This window comes from Orycteropus afer, unplaced genomic scaffold (genome assembly GCF_000298275.1).
Source record: "Orycteropus afer afer isolate SDZICR_OR568_19922 unplaced genomic scaffold, OryAfe1.0 scaffold00153, whole genome shotgun sequence".
Lineage (NCBI taxonomy): Eukaryota > Metazoa > Chordata > Mammalia > Tubulidentata > Orycteropodidae > Orycteropus > Orycteropus afer.
In genome coordinates this window covers 6352863-6370317 of record NW_006921740.1, presented here as the reverse complement: position 1 = coordinate 6370317, position 17455 = coordinate 6352863, and the positions used below count along the sequence as shown (strand labels likewise).

At 41.0% G+C, this 17455-nt stretch overlaps 2 protein-coding genes across 2 annotated transcripts in view; one reads left to right on the top strand and one right to left on the bottom strand.

The window, feature by feature from the left end:
* Window positions 1-12803, bottom strand: part of POLR2B (RNA polymerase II subunit B) — a 103914-nt gene extending 91111 nt beyond the window's left edge. Inside the window, exons 1-2 of the mRNA XM_007946228.2 lie at window positions 12785-12803; window positions 5092-5164 (exon numbers count right to left, since the gene is read on the bottom strand). Of these exons, the coding sequence (XP_007944419.1) occupies window positions 5092-5164; window positions 12785-12803 (92 nt within the window). The remainder of the gene's footprint in view (window positions 1-5091; window positions 5165-12784) is intronic.
* A 986-nt stretch (window positions 12804-13789) lies between these two features.
* Window positions 13790-17455, top strand: part of NOA1 (nitric oxide associated 1) — a 10212-nt gene continuing 6546 nt past the window's right edge. The window contains exons 1-3 of the mRNA XM_007946225.2: window positions 13790-14936; window positions 15854-16018; window positions 16630-16835. Of these exons, the coding sequence (XP_007944416.2) occupies window positions 13790-14936; window positions 15854-16018; window positions 16630-16835 (1518 nt within the window). The remainder of the gene's footprint in view (window positions 14937-15853; window positions 16019-16629; window positions 16836-17455) is intronic.

Below are 17455 nucleotides of genomic sequence, written 5' to 3'. Positions count from 1 at the left end.
GAGGCGTTACAGCGAAATTCAGAACCCTAAGACTGGGGAAATTACTCGGAGGAGGGAGAGGGGTTAATGTCTGAAATGATGGAGTGGCATGGTAGTTTGGACATTTGGGACATCTTTGACCTCTGCCTCATGGGGACCAGCCTCGTGCTGATCTTTCTAAGAGAAATTGTTCAAGCAATAACCCTACAAGATTGTAAACAGGGAAGCAGAGACACCAATTGACAAATGAGGACAACTACAAACCAAACAGAAGGACAAAAATCTGTGTCATTACAGAACTTCTAGATGGTAGGAAAGTCAAGACAACTACAAGATAAAACAGACTGTTCTAAACTTCCAAAGAAAACTATAAATCACAGGGTAACCTCAAGGAAAAATGATAAACCTTCACATCAAAAAAGAGGACTGGCATAAATTATTCAGCAAATACTAAAATAGCAATGAAGGAAGTGACGACATGATTCATAAACAAAACGAGCTCAGCATAGAAAATTATATGGAACAAAGAAATCGATACCACAAAAAAGCACACAACAAAAATAACAGCAACAAATTCATATTTGCCAGTAATTACATATCTGGCAAGAGACTTACCTCTAAGATTTATAGCAAAAGAGTGGATGACCAAACTATGGTATATACACATAATGGAATGCTATGCAGCAATAAAGAATACATTAATGTAGAGTCTGCAAAACACCACATAATATGGATGAACTTGGAGGACATTATGCTCAGTGATATAAGTCAATCACAGAAGGACAAATACAGCATTAGTTTGTTGTGGAGGATCAAGGAAAGGTTTATATATGGAGGGAAACTTTCTATGTTGGTTGTCAGGGGTAGGAGGGAAGGGAAAGGAACACTGCAAAAAAGAAAAACATGCATTGACCCATGTCACTTTAGTTTTGTGTATTTTATTGTACATAAATTATATTTCAATAAAATGCATTTAAAAAAATAATAAAATAAAATTGAGATCATACAACTAAAAAAATAATCATGGCATAATCATGATTATGACATCAGGACTGGAGGAAGATTTATTAACAACGTGCGATATGCAGATGACACAATCTACTTGCTGAAAGTGAGTAAGACTTTTAAGCACTTACAGATGACTTTCAGTATGGATTATACCTCAACATAAAACAAAAATCCTTGCAAACAGACCGATAAGCAACATCATGATAAGGAGAGATAAGATTGAAGTTGTCAAAGATTTCACTTTACTTTGGTCTACAATCAACACCCGTGGAAGCAGCAGTCAATATATGAAAAACCATATTGCATCAAGCAAATCTATTGCAAAAGACTTCTTTAGAAAAATCATGGAAGAAGGCCTGTTTATGCACAGGGAGACAGCTCAGGGGGCAGGGGTGCATGGTGGGATGGGCACAGGGAAGAGATGACTGTCGGGAGGTAGAGGAAGGGGAGCTGTTGCATTGTGGTGAATTGTGGTCAATGTCACGAGACAAAGTATATGTGAACTGCTGTATGGGAAGTGAATTTGCTCTGTAAATTTTCACCCAAATCACAAAAAAGGAAAATACCTTGATGCTTTTAAAAAAAAAGCCCTCTTCAAAGTGTTAAAAAGCAAAGATGTCACTTAAAGGACAACTAAGGGGCACCTGACCCAAACCATGGTATTTTCAATCACTGTATAAGCATGCAAAAGCTGTACAATGAATAAGGAAGACCAAAGACAAATTGAGGCCTTTGAATCATGGTACAGGCAAAGAATAACAAATATACCACGGACTGCAAGAAAAATGAGTAAGTCTCCCTTGGAAGAAGTACCACCAGAATGCTCCTCAGAAGTGAGAATGGTAGTACTTCATGTCACATACTTGGAACATGTTATCAGGAAGGAACAGTGCCTAAAGAAAGACATCGTGCTTGGTAAAGTACAGGATCACCAAAAAAGAGGAAGAGTTTCAACAAGACAGATTGACACAGTGGCTCCAACAATGAGTTCAAACACAGCAATGACTCCAAGGATGGCACAGGACTGGGCAGTGTTTCATTCTGTTATACGTAGGGTTGCTATGAGTCAGAACCAACTCAACAGTAACGAACAACAATAGCAACAACCTGAACAAGAGAGAAAAATGGTTATGACAATGACTAAAACAGGTTATGTGTGAGAATATCAATTTTAAAAAATCATTAGTTCTATTTTGAACCTATTAAAGGTAAAATGAGAGCAAATCAAGTAAGTGAAAATGCTCAGAAAATGACCAGGGATAAAAAATGGAGCATGGATAAAAGAGTAGAGCCAGGAGTATACAGATACAGATACTCCTGCATACAGGAGTACACAGTATACAGCATACAGATACAGGAGTACACAGACATCACATAGTGAAGCCCTAAAGAAGGATGGACAATCTAAAGGAACAAGACTTTATTGTTTACAAGGAACAGACACACAGGTGAAGGACAGGCAAAGGAAATATACTAAAGATGCAAGTGGACATAAGTACAAGGGCAATCTCAATGGATCACTCCCTACCTCCATCCAAGAACAGCTGTTTCACAGAGACCAGAAGAGCTCTGAGATCTAACAAAACCCTAAGGACTGGATTATCACATCACTCCTTAACAACAGGAATTGCCCCAGCACTTGTCTGAACTCATCCACCTTGTGACCCCTACATCTGTGAGTCGATCTGAGGTTCTGCTCCCTTCTTAGTAGCTACTGACTCTTTCCTCCCTTCAGTTTTCTCTGACAATATGGCATAGCCCAGCTAATCACCAGGCTCCTACTTTGGTATCATCAGGTCACCTCATAGGTCACAGACAGGCCAAAGATTGGCTTTGCTCAAGGTCCCAGCATGATCCAATCAACCAGGACCACCAGTATTAGAAGTAAGGCACTGTGATAAAGAACACAGCACACAAGCATACAGGCATAAGGTACAGCCTAAAGAACAGCCAGGCAATTTCTTTCAGCAGAGATTGTGGGACAACAAAAATTTCTTATAACCATCTGGCTCAGTCACTGGTATGTCAAAAACATAGAGCTGGTACCATCTGTAATACAAATAACAATGTTTTTTATGTGCAATTTTAAATGAAAAATCTTTTCAAAACTATAGACAACTTTCATTACACAAGGAAAATGAACCATAAGCTACTTTACGCAAAACCCTAGAACAATGTTTCAGCAGAATGCTAACCTTCAAGATCCTCAACTATATAAGTATGTCATAATCTACTATTAAATTGTTTTGCCAGAGGCCACCTTACTGGTGCTATTCATGATATTAAGTAGTATCACATTCACATTGATTGGTAAAGGTCACGTGACATTAAAAAATGAAAAATAAAATTCCATCTCACAACAGTGAGAACCCATAAAGAGTCAATTAAAATTTTTTAAAAATCAAATAATTTACTTTTCAACAAATGATAAATCCTGTAACTGCTCATTCCTGAAAAATCTACCACATCTGCTGAAAACTATTCTTTTTCACCTAAGACAAAAATGTTCTTTCTACCTAAAGAATGTAGAATAGAGACATACCCCACAGAACATTTACCCTGTTGTTTCCTAGTAAAATACCTCTTGGTTTTTAATACCCAAACATCACAGAATATATTGATATCTCAATACAAAGTTTTTTTTCGCCTTTTATTAAGAAACATACTTAGATCCCAGAAACTCATTATATTTTTAACAAAACACTGTCCAAGAATAATTCAATTATATCTAAATGCAACTGCTAGAACAACAGAAGCATGTGTTCTTTCAAAAGTGAGATGTCAAAACAAGGAGATTCATCTTGGAATTTTCTACAATCAAAGCAACTGTCAGTTTGGTGATTAGAGAGAAGAATTGTGAGCATTTTATCTCTTAATATAATAGGATATTACTTTATTACTCATAAGTTACTTTTCTTATCCATATTAAAGCTTCTTACTGAGTTTTACTGAGTTATATTTAGAATTGGATGGGAATTTGGGTAGAAATACAACCAAATAACTCACAAAGAGAAAACTTAGCTTAACTAGTGAAGAACGTTTGTCTTGAACATTATGTTCTTTTTGAGATCTACCTAAATGGACCAAATTGACAACAGCAACTCAAAAACTCAGACAGGAACTTTAGGGGACAGTGAGTTTATGTTACTAAAGGAAGATCAACTCAGAAAAGGAGGATAAGAATAGTTGCACAGCTCAAAGAATGTAATCACTATCACTGAACTGGAAATACAGAAACTTAATTTGGTGCACGTTTTCACCACGTATATTCTCAATAGCACAAATAATATAAATTATTAAAAAAGAAAATCAAGAGGTAAAATTAATACTATTAGTAATAGAACAAATAGGCATCATTTGCCTCTTGATACAATGTGCTGAGAACAGAGTATTATCACTTCTGCCAAAAATGATCATCTAAATCTACTTACGAGGACACATCAGACAAAACCAAACTGAGAGGCATTCTGCAAAGTAGTCAGCCTATATTCTTCAAAATTATCACAGTCATGAAAGAAAGGAATCATTCCAGAGGTAAAGGAGTCTAAAGACTTAGTCATGACAAATAAATACACTATGTGAACCTAGATAGGATTCAGGATCAGAAAAACAAATTTATCTTGCTGTAAACATTAACGGCATAACTGGTAAAAGCAGGTAAGGTCTATACATTAAATAATAGTATTGGATAAGTATTAATTTCCTGATTTTTATCATTTTACTGTCATTATAGAATATGTTTGTTTTTAGGAACTACATACTGAGTATTTAGGAGTAAAGGCATAGGCCTGCAAATTTCTCTCAAATGTTTCAGGAAAAAATAGTATGAACACAGGGAAAAGAAAGAAAAAAACAAAGAAAATGTAGTAAAAGGTAAATACTTAGGGAATCCAGGTATAGGATATGCATGAATGTGTAATTTTTCTGTAAGTCTGAAACACTTTAGAAATAAAAGTTAAAATATATAAATAATTAAGTTGAGAAATAGGTCCCTATGTAGCATATTTGTGTACACGACCTGATTTTGGGGAACAGAATAATCAGAAAGCTCTCCTACAAATTACAGTGCTTTCAAAGCTTACTCAGTTTGGTCTAATAAGTTACCTGATTACAATCCAGCACGCTTCCTGCCACAAATCTGGGGTGATTTCATCATCATCCTCATCATACTGCATATCTGTAAAAACAAAAATGTGTTTTCATCTGCAATAAAATACCATTAAGTATTTAATCATGGGAATAACATATTTACTATCTGCAATGGTAATTACCTATCTATCTAAATAAAAAGCAATCCTTTTACTCTATTTTTCTAAAATTTCAATTACATTAATGAAATAATATATTTATATCATACAGAGACTCTCCTGACTTATAAACAGGCTTTATTATAAAAGGTCAATTTAAACTGTGTGGATTGGTAAACTTCCCAGCTTGTCCAGAAAGTTCATTTAATTCTCATTTATAGCTGACCATAGTAATTGGGAGTAAACTCAAAACCGTCAGATCAATAAGCTCCTCAGAGCCAGAGGTAGGGGTGTGGAGGTAGAGCCAAAAAAAGGTTCCAGTAGCTGGGCAATGTCCAAAGGTGGGGAGATCTATGACAGCAACATTTCTAACATATATAGGTATAAAACCAAAACCTAAACCAATGCCATTGAGTTGATTCCAAATCACAGCAATCCCCTCTGGGTTTCCAAGACGATAAATCTTTACAGAAGTAGACTGCCCACTCTTCCTTCTGCAGAGTGGCTAGGGGTTTGAACTGCCAACCTTCTGGGTTAGCAGTCAAAAATGCCTTAGGCACTATGCCACCATAGCTCCTCATGTATAGGTATGGGAGACTGTGCTTTCCAAAGATGGTATTGTGGACTGAATCATGTGGGCCAAAAGATATGCTGAAGTCCTAACCCCTGTACCCACGAATGTGATCATGTTTGGGGAAATAGGGTCTTTCTTCTAAGATATTATCAGTTAAATCAAACCAGAGTAGAGTTATTCCTAATCTTCCCTCTTCTGAGTGATATTTTATAAAATGGGAGAACAAACACAGAGACAGGGACTCACACACAGAGAAAAGACACAATTAAAGATACATCTACAAGCTGCAAAGGAACACCAAGGATTGCTAGCAGCCATCAGATCTATGAGAGAGGCACAGAACAGTGCTTTTCTCAAAGTCCTCAGGATGAAATGACATAGCCAATGTCCTGAGTCAAACTTCCAGCCTCCAGAGCTGTGAGAAAATTAATTTGTTCTTTAAAGCCATCCACTTTGAGGTTTTGTTATAGCAGCCCTAGGAAACTAAGACAGATGGCCACAACCTTATCTCCCATTCCACATGTTCTTCTAACAGATTATCACCTGTTTCTATGTAATCATGACACTCCTACCATCAAGAGATGGGAGTCTATATAGTCTCCCCTTGAATCTGGGTAGGCTTTTGATGATTGTTCCATCAAGTGAGAGAATGTAACTGAAGCGACACTGCATAACTCCAGAAGCTAAGTTTCAAAAATAAAAAAAAAAGCAATGCGCCATCCACCCTGTTTACTGAAGCACTTATTACTGGAACCATGAGCTGCCATGTAGTAAGTCTTACCACTCTGAGGCTGTTACACTGTGAGGGAACGCAAACCACCATATGGAGAAGCCACTCCAGTGAGCAATCCCAGTCCTTCAGTCCTCCAAGGCTAGGTGATAAAGCTGTAAGTAAACACTCCAGATCACCTAGGCCTCAGCTGTCAAGTAAACACCCAGTATTCCCAGCTGAACCACAGAGCTCACAGACCATACTCGAGCCATTCCTACTATGCCTTGTCCAAATTCCAGACCAAATTCCAGCATAATAAAATGATTTTTTTTTCAAACAGCTAAATTTTGGGATTGTTATGCATCTATAAAGGAGCTCTGATTGCACAGTGGTTAAGTGCTCAGCTACTAACCAAAAGGTTGGAAGGTTGGCAACTCAAATCCACCAGCCACTCCGCTGAGCTTGCAATCTGCTTCTGTAAAGATTGCAGCCCAGAAAATCCTCTATAGGGCAATTCTACTCTCTCTCATGGAGTCACTGAGTAGAAAATGACTCAATGGCACACCCACAACATGCAGCTATAGTAACTGGGACAGGTCATCTGTAGAATCATTGTGCACTGGCCCTCTAACGATTATTCCCATCTTCTCATGTGAAAGATTACATGTGCTATTATTTTTGCTTACTTTATAGTCTGATCTATAATCTGTAAAATTTAAAAGTTTTGGATTCAAAATTTGATACATTATCCAATGAAATTTTACCAAATGTTTCTCAAATGGACTGGAATTAACTAATCGTGACATACAGGTGACAGGAAGGAAAAACTACTGTATCTAAGATGGCTCGCACAGAGGTTTCTAGCTTTGATGACAGATTAGAGATAATAACACTGACCTATGGGAAAAGCAAGTAGCCCTAGTGGCGCAGTGGTTAAGCACACTGTGGCTAACCAAAAGGTTGGCTGTTTGAACCACCAGCACTCCAGGGGAGAAATATGCAGTAGTCTGCTTCTGTAAAGATTCACAGCCTTGGAAACCCTTTTGGGCAGTTGTACCCCATGCTCTGAGTCAGAAGCAGCTCGACAGCAATGGATATAAAAGCAAGTAGGAAGGTAGAAGGGGGAGAGGAAATGACGAGGTCAGTTTCAGGCATACTTGGGGATTTATACTTTAAATATCCCTTTAAATATTTCCAGTATGCAATTAAATAAGAATATGAAGCTCAAATAAAGGGGTCTAAATTACAAGTATTTAGGAATTATTAACAAACAGGTGATAGAATAAGGAAAGTTTATGTAGAGAAAAAAGACAACAAAAGTCAAAATATTAGGTAACGTGTCATGTGAAGGAAATGAAGTCATTAAAAAGGAGATTTATTTACTCATTCATCTATTCAGCAAATATTTATTGAGTGTGTCTACCATGTCCCAGGCACTAGAGATAACACGATCAGGGAGATTATCACCTGTTTCAAAGATAGAAATGAGATTAAGTAAATTACAAGAACAAGGTGATACGGATGCTCCTACCAGTTCCTATGAAGTCAGGAAAGACTTTCCAAAACCTCAGCTGAGCTGCAACTAGATGCATGAACAGGAGTAAACGAGGCAAAAGGAGAGGGTGGAGGTGGCAGGGGTGGAGAAGGAAGTATTCCAATAGCAAAAAAACAAGTTTTTCAAAAGACTACATAATCACTGAACTCACTCCATGGCTTCCAGCCAAACAATGGAAAGGCATATAGAGTGAACATTTACACTAGGTAGATACACTCCTTAGAAAGATCAATCATGGTAGAACAGAAGGGCAGTATTTGCACAGGGAAATACCGTAGGGGGGCAGATTCATGCATAGGAAAGAAGGACACAGGAAAGAGGTAAATACAGGGAGGAAATGGGAAGAGAGCTGTTACATTATGGGGAATTGCAATCAATGTCATGAAACAAAACGTGTATGAAATGTGTATGTATTGTATGGAAAATGAATTTTCTCTGTAAACTTTCACTCAAATCACAATAATTTTTTTTTTAAAAAAAAAGACTCTACAATCAAAGATAATAAGGCATATTCGAGGAATAAAAGGACAATGTAACTGAATCAGGGAGTGTGAAGCTGGAAGTGGTTGAAGAGTTTGGTATTTTACCAAAAGAGTTTTGAAGAACTATTCCAAGATTTTAGCAAAGGTGTAGCTAGATCAAATTTTCATTTTAGAAAGTTCATTATGGTGCAGTGTGGAGAGTGGACTGAAGAGGCAAGAAGACTAGAAGCAGGAAAACCACTTAGGAACCTGGAGAAGTAATCTAGGCAAGAGATGGTGGTGGCCTGAACCAGAACTATGGCAGAGGACATAGAAATGAGCAAATGTGACACATCAATCAGGGTTCAGTGATTGAGTAGATGTAAGAGCAAATGAGGGGAATCAAGAGCGATCCTCACACTTCTGAGTAAGAGGAGGGTGGAGAGTAAGTAAGTGAGAGGAATGAATGGAGAAATCCATCCATTCACCGAGATGGAGAACACAGGAGGTGGCTGCTTTGGAAGGGATATGGGTAGAAGAAAATAGTAAGCTCAGTATGGGTGATGATGAGCTTACAGAGCCTGAGAGACATTCAAATAAAGTTGTCTAGTGGCAGTTAAATATGCAGCATGAAATTTGGGCTGGAAATATGTATTCAGAATTCATCCATATACAGCATTAACATCATAGATGAAAGTAGTATCTGAAAATGGATAAGAGATAATTGATGTTCTAGAAAAGGAATAAGATCACCTAATGAGAATATCAGTGGAAGAAAATGTGAGGGAAAGTCAGGTAAGAGGTAAGAAAAACCAAGTGAAAGTGATATAGCAAAATGGAGGAGGAAGTGTCCAGGAGGAAGTCATCAACAATGTCAAATAAGAGAGGGTTCAAGATAAGGTTTAAATCACGGTCACAGGAGACATCAAGCTCAATTGGCCTAACATACAACATAAAAACATTGTTCCACATCCTACTTTGACGAATAGCAACTGGGATCTTAAAAGCCTGCAAGCAGCCATCAAGATGCAACGATGCATCTCTCCTCGTCCAGAGCCAAGAAGAATGAAGAAAACCAAAGATAAATGGCAACAATTAGTCCAAGCAACTGGTACACCATGCGATCTTCAGCCTTTATGACTATGAGACCAGAAGAATTAGATGGTACCTGGCTACCACTGTCAACCACCTAGAGGGGGATCTCTGTAGGAGATCCTGGATAGAGTGGGAGAACAATGTAGAACAAAACTCAAAATAATTAAAAAAAAAAAAAAAAAAAGTCTGCTGGTCTGATAGAGCCTGGTGGAACCCCTGAGACTCTGGACCCTAGCTGCACTTCAGGTCTGGAATTGAACCCACTCCTGTGGCTTCCACCAAAACAAAAGGCAGGCATATGAGCTGAACATTTATAATAGGTAGATAACACTTCTTGGAGAGATCTCTCATGGGAGAATAGAAGGGATGTGTATGCACAGGGAGAAAGCCTGGGGCGGCAGGAGTACATGGGAGGGAAAGACACAGGGAAGAGATAACTATGAGGAGGAAGTGGGAAGAGAGCTGTTACACTGTGGGACACTGCAGTCAATGTCATAAGACAAAGTATGTGAAATACTGTATGGAAAGTGAATTTGCTCTGTAAACTTTCACCCAAATCACAATTAAAAAAAAAAAAAGATAAGGTTTAGAGAACGTTCATGTCATTTATTAATTGAAAAGTCACTGATAACATTTACAACTGTTTTAATGTAGTGATGGGAGCAGAATCGGATTGTAATGGGTTGAGTAAAAACTGAACTGCATTGTAAACATGTAGAGCCTACTCCTTTTAGACACTTGGCTGTGAATGGAAGCAGAAAGACAAAATACTGAAAACTAAAAGAGGAAATCAGTGAAAAGAGGGTTTAACTGGTTTTCTTGTGAATGATTTCTAATATTTCAGAAAGAAGCCAGCAGGATAGTAGCAGTGGTTGTTAGATGCCGTCGAGTCAGCTCCAACTCATAGTGACCCAATGTACAACAGAACGAAACACTGCCCCATCGTGCACCATTCTCAAAATCCTTGCTATACTTTATCCCATCGTTCATTGCAGCCACTGTGTCACTTCATCTCGTGGAGGGTCTTCCCCTTTTTCACTCACCCTCCACTTTACCAAGCATGCTATCCTATCCTTCTCCAGGGAATGTTCCCTCCTGACAACATGACCAAAGTAGATGACAGGAAGTCTGACCATTCTCACTTCCAAGGAGAATTCTGGCTACACTTCTTCCAGGACAGATTATCAGACAATGTGTCAGGGATATTCATAAAGTTTTCCAATAATATATCAGACAGTGTTTCACTACTATTCATAAGGGTTTTACTGGCCAAGTTTTTCTGAAGTAGATCACCCCATCCTCTTCCCAGTCTGTCTTAGTCTGGAAGCTCTGCTGAAACCAGTCCACCAGGGATGATCCTGCTAGCATCTGAAATACTGATGGCATAGTCTCCAGCCTCATAACAACATGCAAGCTACCACAGCATGACAAACTGACAGACAAGCAGTGGCATTAACACCATAGAGGAAAGTAGTATCTGAAAACTGATGAGAGGATATCCAGTAGATTATAAAGGACACAGACAAGCATGGAATATAAACTCAGTGCTAGCACATTCCTGGATACAATAACTTTAATTCTTTTCCCATGAGCATTATTATTATACACTGCTAATAGGAATGTGAATTAGTGCAATCACCATGGTGGTCACTTAGCCCAATCTATCAAAATGATACTCTATATCCAGGAATGTATCCTAGACACTCTGGTGGCGTAGTGCCTAAGGCATGTGACTGCTAACCAGAAGGCCGCCAGTGGTTCAAACCCACCACCCACTCCTCAGAAGGAAGACTGGTCACTCTGCTTCCATAGTAACACCGTTTTGGAAACCCAAGGAGGGGTCACTATGAGTCAGATCCTACTCGACGGCAGTGAGTTTGGTTTCTGATATACTTGTATGAAAGTAAAACAACATATAAAACACTGGAAATAACCAATGTCCATCAATAACAGACTATTAAGTTATGGTGCATTCATATAAACTAATTAGCTATGAGGAGAAAAAAAAATGAAGCTTTCTATAATACTAATAAAAAAAACTACTGAAGTTATTAAGCAAAAGATAAAAATGCAAAAAACTGTGAATGCTAGTAAGAGAGAAAAACAAAAACTTGTTGCTGTTGAGTCAATTCCAACTTACGGTGTCCCTATGGAACAGAGAAGAACTGCTCCACAGAATCTCATTTATATTTGCTTGAATATGCATAAAAGAAATTCTGGAGTAATACAGGCAGTTGGTGAACAGGGATGAGAACAGACACTTTAACATGTTTATATTTACTCAAAAACAAAACTTTAAAATTTTCTTCTGAGATATGACTTAAGAAGAAAAGGGAACATAAAGATACTAATAAACTTCTACACCCAAGATATGAAGGAGACAGAATCATTACAGCAGATTAAGCTCTTGTTTCTATTTTCTCCATGAAGCCATTGAGAGAATGACAACCAAAGGGGAGGCCACAGAATAGGAAGCTGGAGGAGAACGAAGTTTGCAATCGTAGCTGCGGGGAATAGAAGGGAGAGCTTCAAAACACAACATGAAAATACACTAGACACGACTGCAAATTCTTTATATGAAAAGAAAACAACATATGGGACCTGTTCAGTAGAATGTATACCACGTGAGAACTATGTCACTTTGTGGGAAGAGTAAGTTTAAAAGGCACCTTTTAAGACCATTTGCTTAGACTTAACATAGCAGGAGGAACACCAAACTAGATCCGCGTCCCCCCGCCCCCACTAAACTCTGTGTCCCCAGTGTATTTCCACAGCCTAGCACGATGCCTGCCACAAGGATGACACTGATAAATTAAACTAGTCGATAAACAGACTAACCGTGGCCCTAACGAAAATCAAGGGCTCGTAAAAACAACATCTGCCTTACAGTTCTGCATGCTTTTGCAATACATACCACAATTAACAGGATTGTGATAGAGGGAAAAGAAAACTACAATCATTTGACCAATAACTTTAACGCCATGTTCCTTGCAACCTGCACCTGTGGCAATCCCAGCTTGGTTCTCGGCCTGGAGGCTCACTGGGGGCACTTGTGCGGATGGCAGGGGTCGGCCACAAAATCTCAATCCCTCCCTCCCCAAATTCCCCTCCCTAACTCGGTTGCCGTGGCGTGAGATTTGAGTAGTCACCTACCCTCGTCAGCGTCGTACATATTGGCAAACGATTTCCGAGCGCCCAACTCTTGAAATTACAAAGATAGGCACGCAACAACCACCAGCAACCCGAGAGCGAGAAAGACTGATTTCCGTCTCCGGCGTTCCCAGAATACTATGCGTTTTACACCAAAGGCCTCCCACAGAGACTTTGCTGCTAGAACTGCGTTTGCGGAAATGGTAGAGACGAACGCCGTGGGTTAGATTTGCGCACGCGCAAATTGTAAAACGACGCCTCTAGTGCCCGAGTGGTGGGGCAGCGCCCACGATGTCCGCTCGGCTCAAGAGTCGGATTCAACTGGTGCACTTTTGTGTGCATTTTTAGTGTTGTTGCACTGATAATGATTCCTGAAAAAGCCAATAAAATTTTTTCATTAAAAAAATTTATTAATGTAAGACTTTATGCAGATGTGATTCCGCAACACTCAATGCTTTATTTTCTGCACTTTCAAAGACCAAAAACCACGCAAATTTTAAAATGTTATTTATTAAGAGCAGGGTGTGCCACCAGCGGTACGTTGAAGGAGCCTGAAAGTGAACAAAGTCAAAGGGCTTACTACCCTCTTGTGCTGGCTAAGTCAGTATTTAGGTTCCAGGTGGGTTTGCCGCAGCTTTAAAAAAAAAAAAAAAGAAAAAAAACCACTGCAGTCGAGTAAGATCTGACTCATAACGATCCCTCCTCGGGTTTGCGAGGTGGTATCACTGCAGAAAAAGATTGCCCAACTTTCCTTCAAAGCAGTGGCTGGTGGCTTTGAATCTCCAGCCTTCTGATTAGCAGTCAAAAGCCTTAGGCACTATGCCAGCGGGTTCAAAGGCCTCAAAGACGTCCAATCGCGAGATCTCACGGGATTAGAAGCGGGAGGCGGAGCCAGAGTGACAGCGCCCAGGAACCCACGGGCTTTCGGCTGGTGTTTGCCTTGTGCTTCGGTTTTGAGTACGCCTGTGCGCACGTGGCTCCGCCCTTTTAACTAAGGGCCTGTTGCTCATGCTGCCCGCACGCTTAACACGCGGATGGCTGCACTCCTTGCGGGCGTTCGCTCCCGCGATAACGCGCCATGGTCACCAGGAACAGCTGCTCAAGAGGGGATGCGCAGCTGCCTCTTCTTTCCAGCACCCCTCGGGCTTGGGATGTGGGCTTTCGCATGGCTCGACGGCGACTGGGGACTACAGAGGAAGCGATAAAATGGACGAACGTTTTCTCTTCCCCGAGTACATCCTGGAACCGGAGCCCGCGCCGACCCCCGAAGAGGAGCTGCAGCAGCTGCAGCAGCGGCAAGAGGAAGAGGAGCGACAGAAGCAGCAGCAGCGGGAGGAGCGACGACAGCTGAAGCTACGGGCCAGCCGCCGGGTGAACCCAGTATTGGGGCACCCAGACCCGGCAGTGCCGCCCAGCGGCGTGAACTGCTCAGGCTGCGGGGCAGAACTGCACTGCCAGGACCCGGGCGTGCCCGGCTACCTGCCCAGCGAGAAGTTCTTTAGCGCTTTGGCGCAGGCCGACGGGGGGCTGGCGCGGACCGTGTGCCAGCGTTGCTGGCTATTGGTGCACCACCGGCGCGCCCTGCGCCTGCAGGTGACTCGCGAGCAGTACCTGGAGCTAGTGAGCGTCGCGCTGCGACGGCCGGGGCCCGCCCTGGTGCTCTACATGGTAGACTTGCTCGACCTGCCGGACACCTTGCTGCCAGACCTGCCCGCGCTGGTAGGACCCAAACAACTGATCGTACTGGGGAACAAGGTGGACCTGCTACCCCAGGACGCTCCTGGCTACCTGCAGCGGCTCCGGGAGCGTCTGTGGAATGACTGTGCCCGCGCCGGACTCCTGCCGCCTCAGAGCCACAGAGGGCCACAAGACCCCGGCGGCGAAGGGGCTGGGGAGGAGGAGGAGAATACGAATCCATCAGCCCGGACTTTCAGGGTACTCAGGGATGTGCGGCTGATAAGCGCCAAGACCGGCTATGGGGTCGAAGAGTTAATCTCCGCGCTTCAGCGCTCCTGGCGCTACCGCGGCGATGTCTACCTGGTGGGCGCCACCAACGCTGGCAAGTCCACTCTCTTCAACACACTTCTGGAATCCGATTACTGCATCGCCAAGGGCGCTGAGGCCATCGACAGGGCCACTATCTCCCCCTGGCCAGGTGAGTCTTAGGAGGCTCGCCCCTACTGTTTCTGAGAAGTTAGACGTCTGGTCGCGGCCACGGGCATTTAGTACATCTTGTTCACCAGAGGGTGATTGAAGCCTTTCCTGAGTCAGCTAAGTGCTTGGAGAATCTTACGTATTGTTGTAGTTTTTGGATGGAAATATTTATGGGGCATTTCTATGTGCCAGCCACTGTTCTAGGCACTTGGAGATACACCAGGGAACAAAGCAAACTTCCTGCTCTCTTGGAATTTTCCATGTAGTTTCTTGCCATGTTTCTCTGAAAAGTCATGCTTCTTTTTACTCTGAAGCTTCACCCTTCTTCAGTCCTACTCCTCATATCTTGACTTTATTCATTAGGTCACTGTGCTTTACACATTTCACATTTGAAAAAGTCACTAATGTGATGTGTGACTCATGTCTGGAAGATAGGTCAATTTTGTGGATTATTTTCTGTAATGAGAAAATAGGCCTTTCTGTGACCTGTTAGTATTTAACAGTTGGCAGTAGGGTCTCTCTGAGTCAAAATGGACTGGAAAGCAACAGGTTTTGTGTGTTTTTTTTGGTTTATTCATTCCTAAGTACTAACTGCCTCCGTTGTTCCTTTAAAAACAAAGTTTGGGGAACTTTTTTCTTTCTCTGTCTTGAATTTTAGTTGAATTATGCAGGAATATGCTTTTATGCATAGTGAAAATGGAAAGAAATCAAATCTGCAGGTTCTGGATTCAAATCCTCAGCCAATCTCTGAGCCTGTTTCTCCATCTGTAAAAGGGGAATAATTTTATAGAGGGCTGTCACGGAGGTTAAGTGAGTTAAATCACAGTACCCAACATGGTGTAGCTCCTCAAAAACATTGGTGCCCCACATTCCATTTTTCACTACGGTGTTTATAAAAACATTGTTTGGTATTTTCAGGTACTACATTAAACCTTCTGAAATTTCCTATTTGCAATCCAACTCCTTATAGAATGTTTGAAAGGCAAAAGAGGCTTAAAAGAGAAGCATCCAGAGCGGAAGAAGATCTTACTAAGCAAGAACAAAATCAACTTAATCTCTTGAAAAAGCATGGCTATGTAGTAGGTAAGCATCTTTAATAGGAAAACAGTTGTTGATCTCTGCTAAAAGACTTTGTTGTGAGCAACTTGAAATACAACTGTCTATGGCTAGCCAGTTTTGAGAACATACAGGCCCTTCAGAAGCAAGACTCCTGTTTGGAAACTCAGAGGTCAGAATGCTGGAAATACTGAGACCATAGTTACTTGGAGGAATCTAGAAAAGAAAGCATGCAATAGCTGCCCACGTAGCCAATGTCAGCAGTAGAAATATTTACCCCAATACACCCTCTTCCGTGCAGACCATTACGGGTGGTGAAGTTGTTGACTCCATGCAGCAACTGTTGTCTGGCCTCCTTTCCTTGGTATCTCTTTCCAGCCTTACTTTACTGAAAACAATTTGATTTCCAACACTAACACTACTTCCAACACCGTGCACAACTAGTCACACACTTGATCATTGCAACAGTGAACTGTCTTTCCTTGCCTTTGGGGAAAAAAGCAAAGGTAAGCATCGTGTTTTATTTCCATATACTGTAATTTAGTCTTAGTAACTTGTTTGAGGCAAACATAAAAATTACCTGTGTAGAGTCAAAAGCTTTAAAGGAGTGATGATAATGTCAGTATGACTTGTTCTAGGACGAGTTGGAAGAACATTCCTGCATTCAAAAGAACTGAAGGATGAAGCTGCCTTTGAGTTTGATGCTGATTCACTTGCTTTTGACATGGGAAATGAACCTGTTAAGATTGTAGACAAATCCACCAAACGAGTAGAATTGACCCCACAAGATGTGAAAGATGCCCACTGGTTTTATGACACCCCTGGAATTACAAAAGAAAACTGTGTATGTATTTGGTTTCTTTTTGAAACATTAACAGTCAGTGACACAAGTACAGTCTTAATTGGCAGGAAAGAGGATATATTTTCATTTTAGACTCATAAAGACGGTTCTATATAGAACTCAAGTTCTATGTTCCATTTGGTAGCTATCATTGCTGACAGCTTACCTGTATTATCATTATGGGCTGTTACCTTATTTAGGGAGATATGTACAGAATCCTAGACTTCTAAGCTTGAAAGAAACCTTAAATATCACTGCAGTGCGACACATAGTCCATGCTGAATTACCTCTATAAAATATCCATTAAGAGATCATCTACTTAGAGAGGGAGAACAATGTGGAACGAAACTCAAAATCATTTTTTAAAAAGGTGGGGGGACCGGGTTTGCTGGTCTGATAGAGCCTGGTGGAACCACTGAGACTGTGTCCCCTAGCTGCCCTTCAGGTCTGGAATTGAACCCACACCTGTGGCTTCCAGCCAAACAAAAGACAGGCGTAGGAGCTGAGTATTTACCTGAGGTAGATACACCCCTTGGAGAGAACAATCATGGGAGAAAGAAGGGCTGTTTATGCACAGGGAGACAGCTCAGGGGGCAGGAGTGCATGGAGAGATGGACACAGGG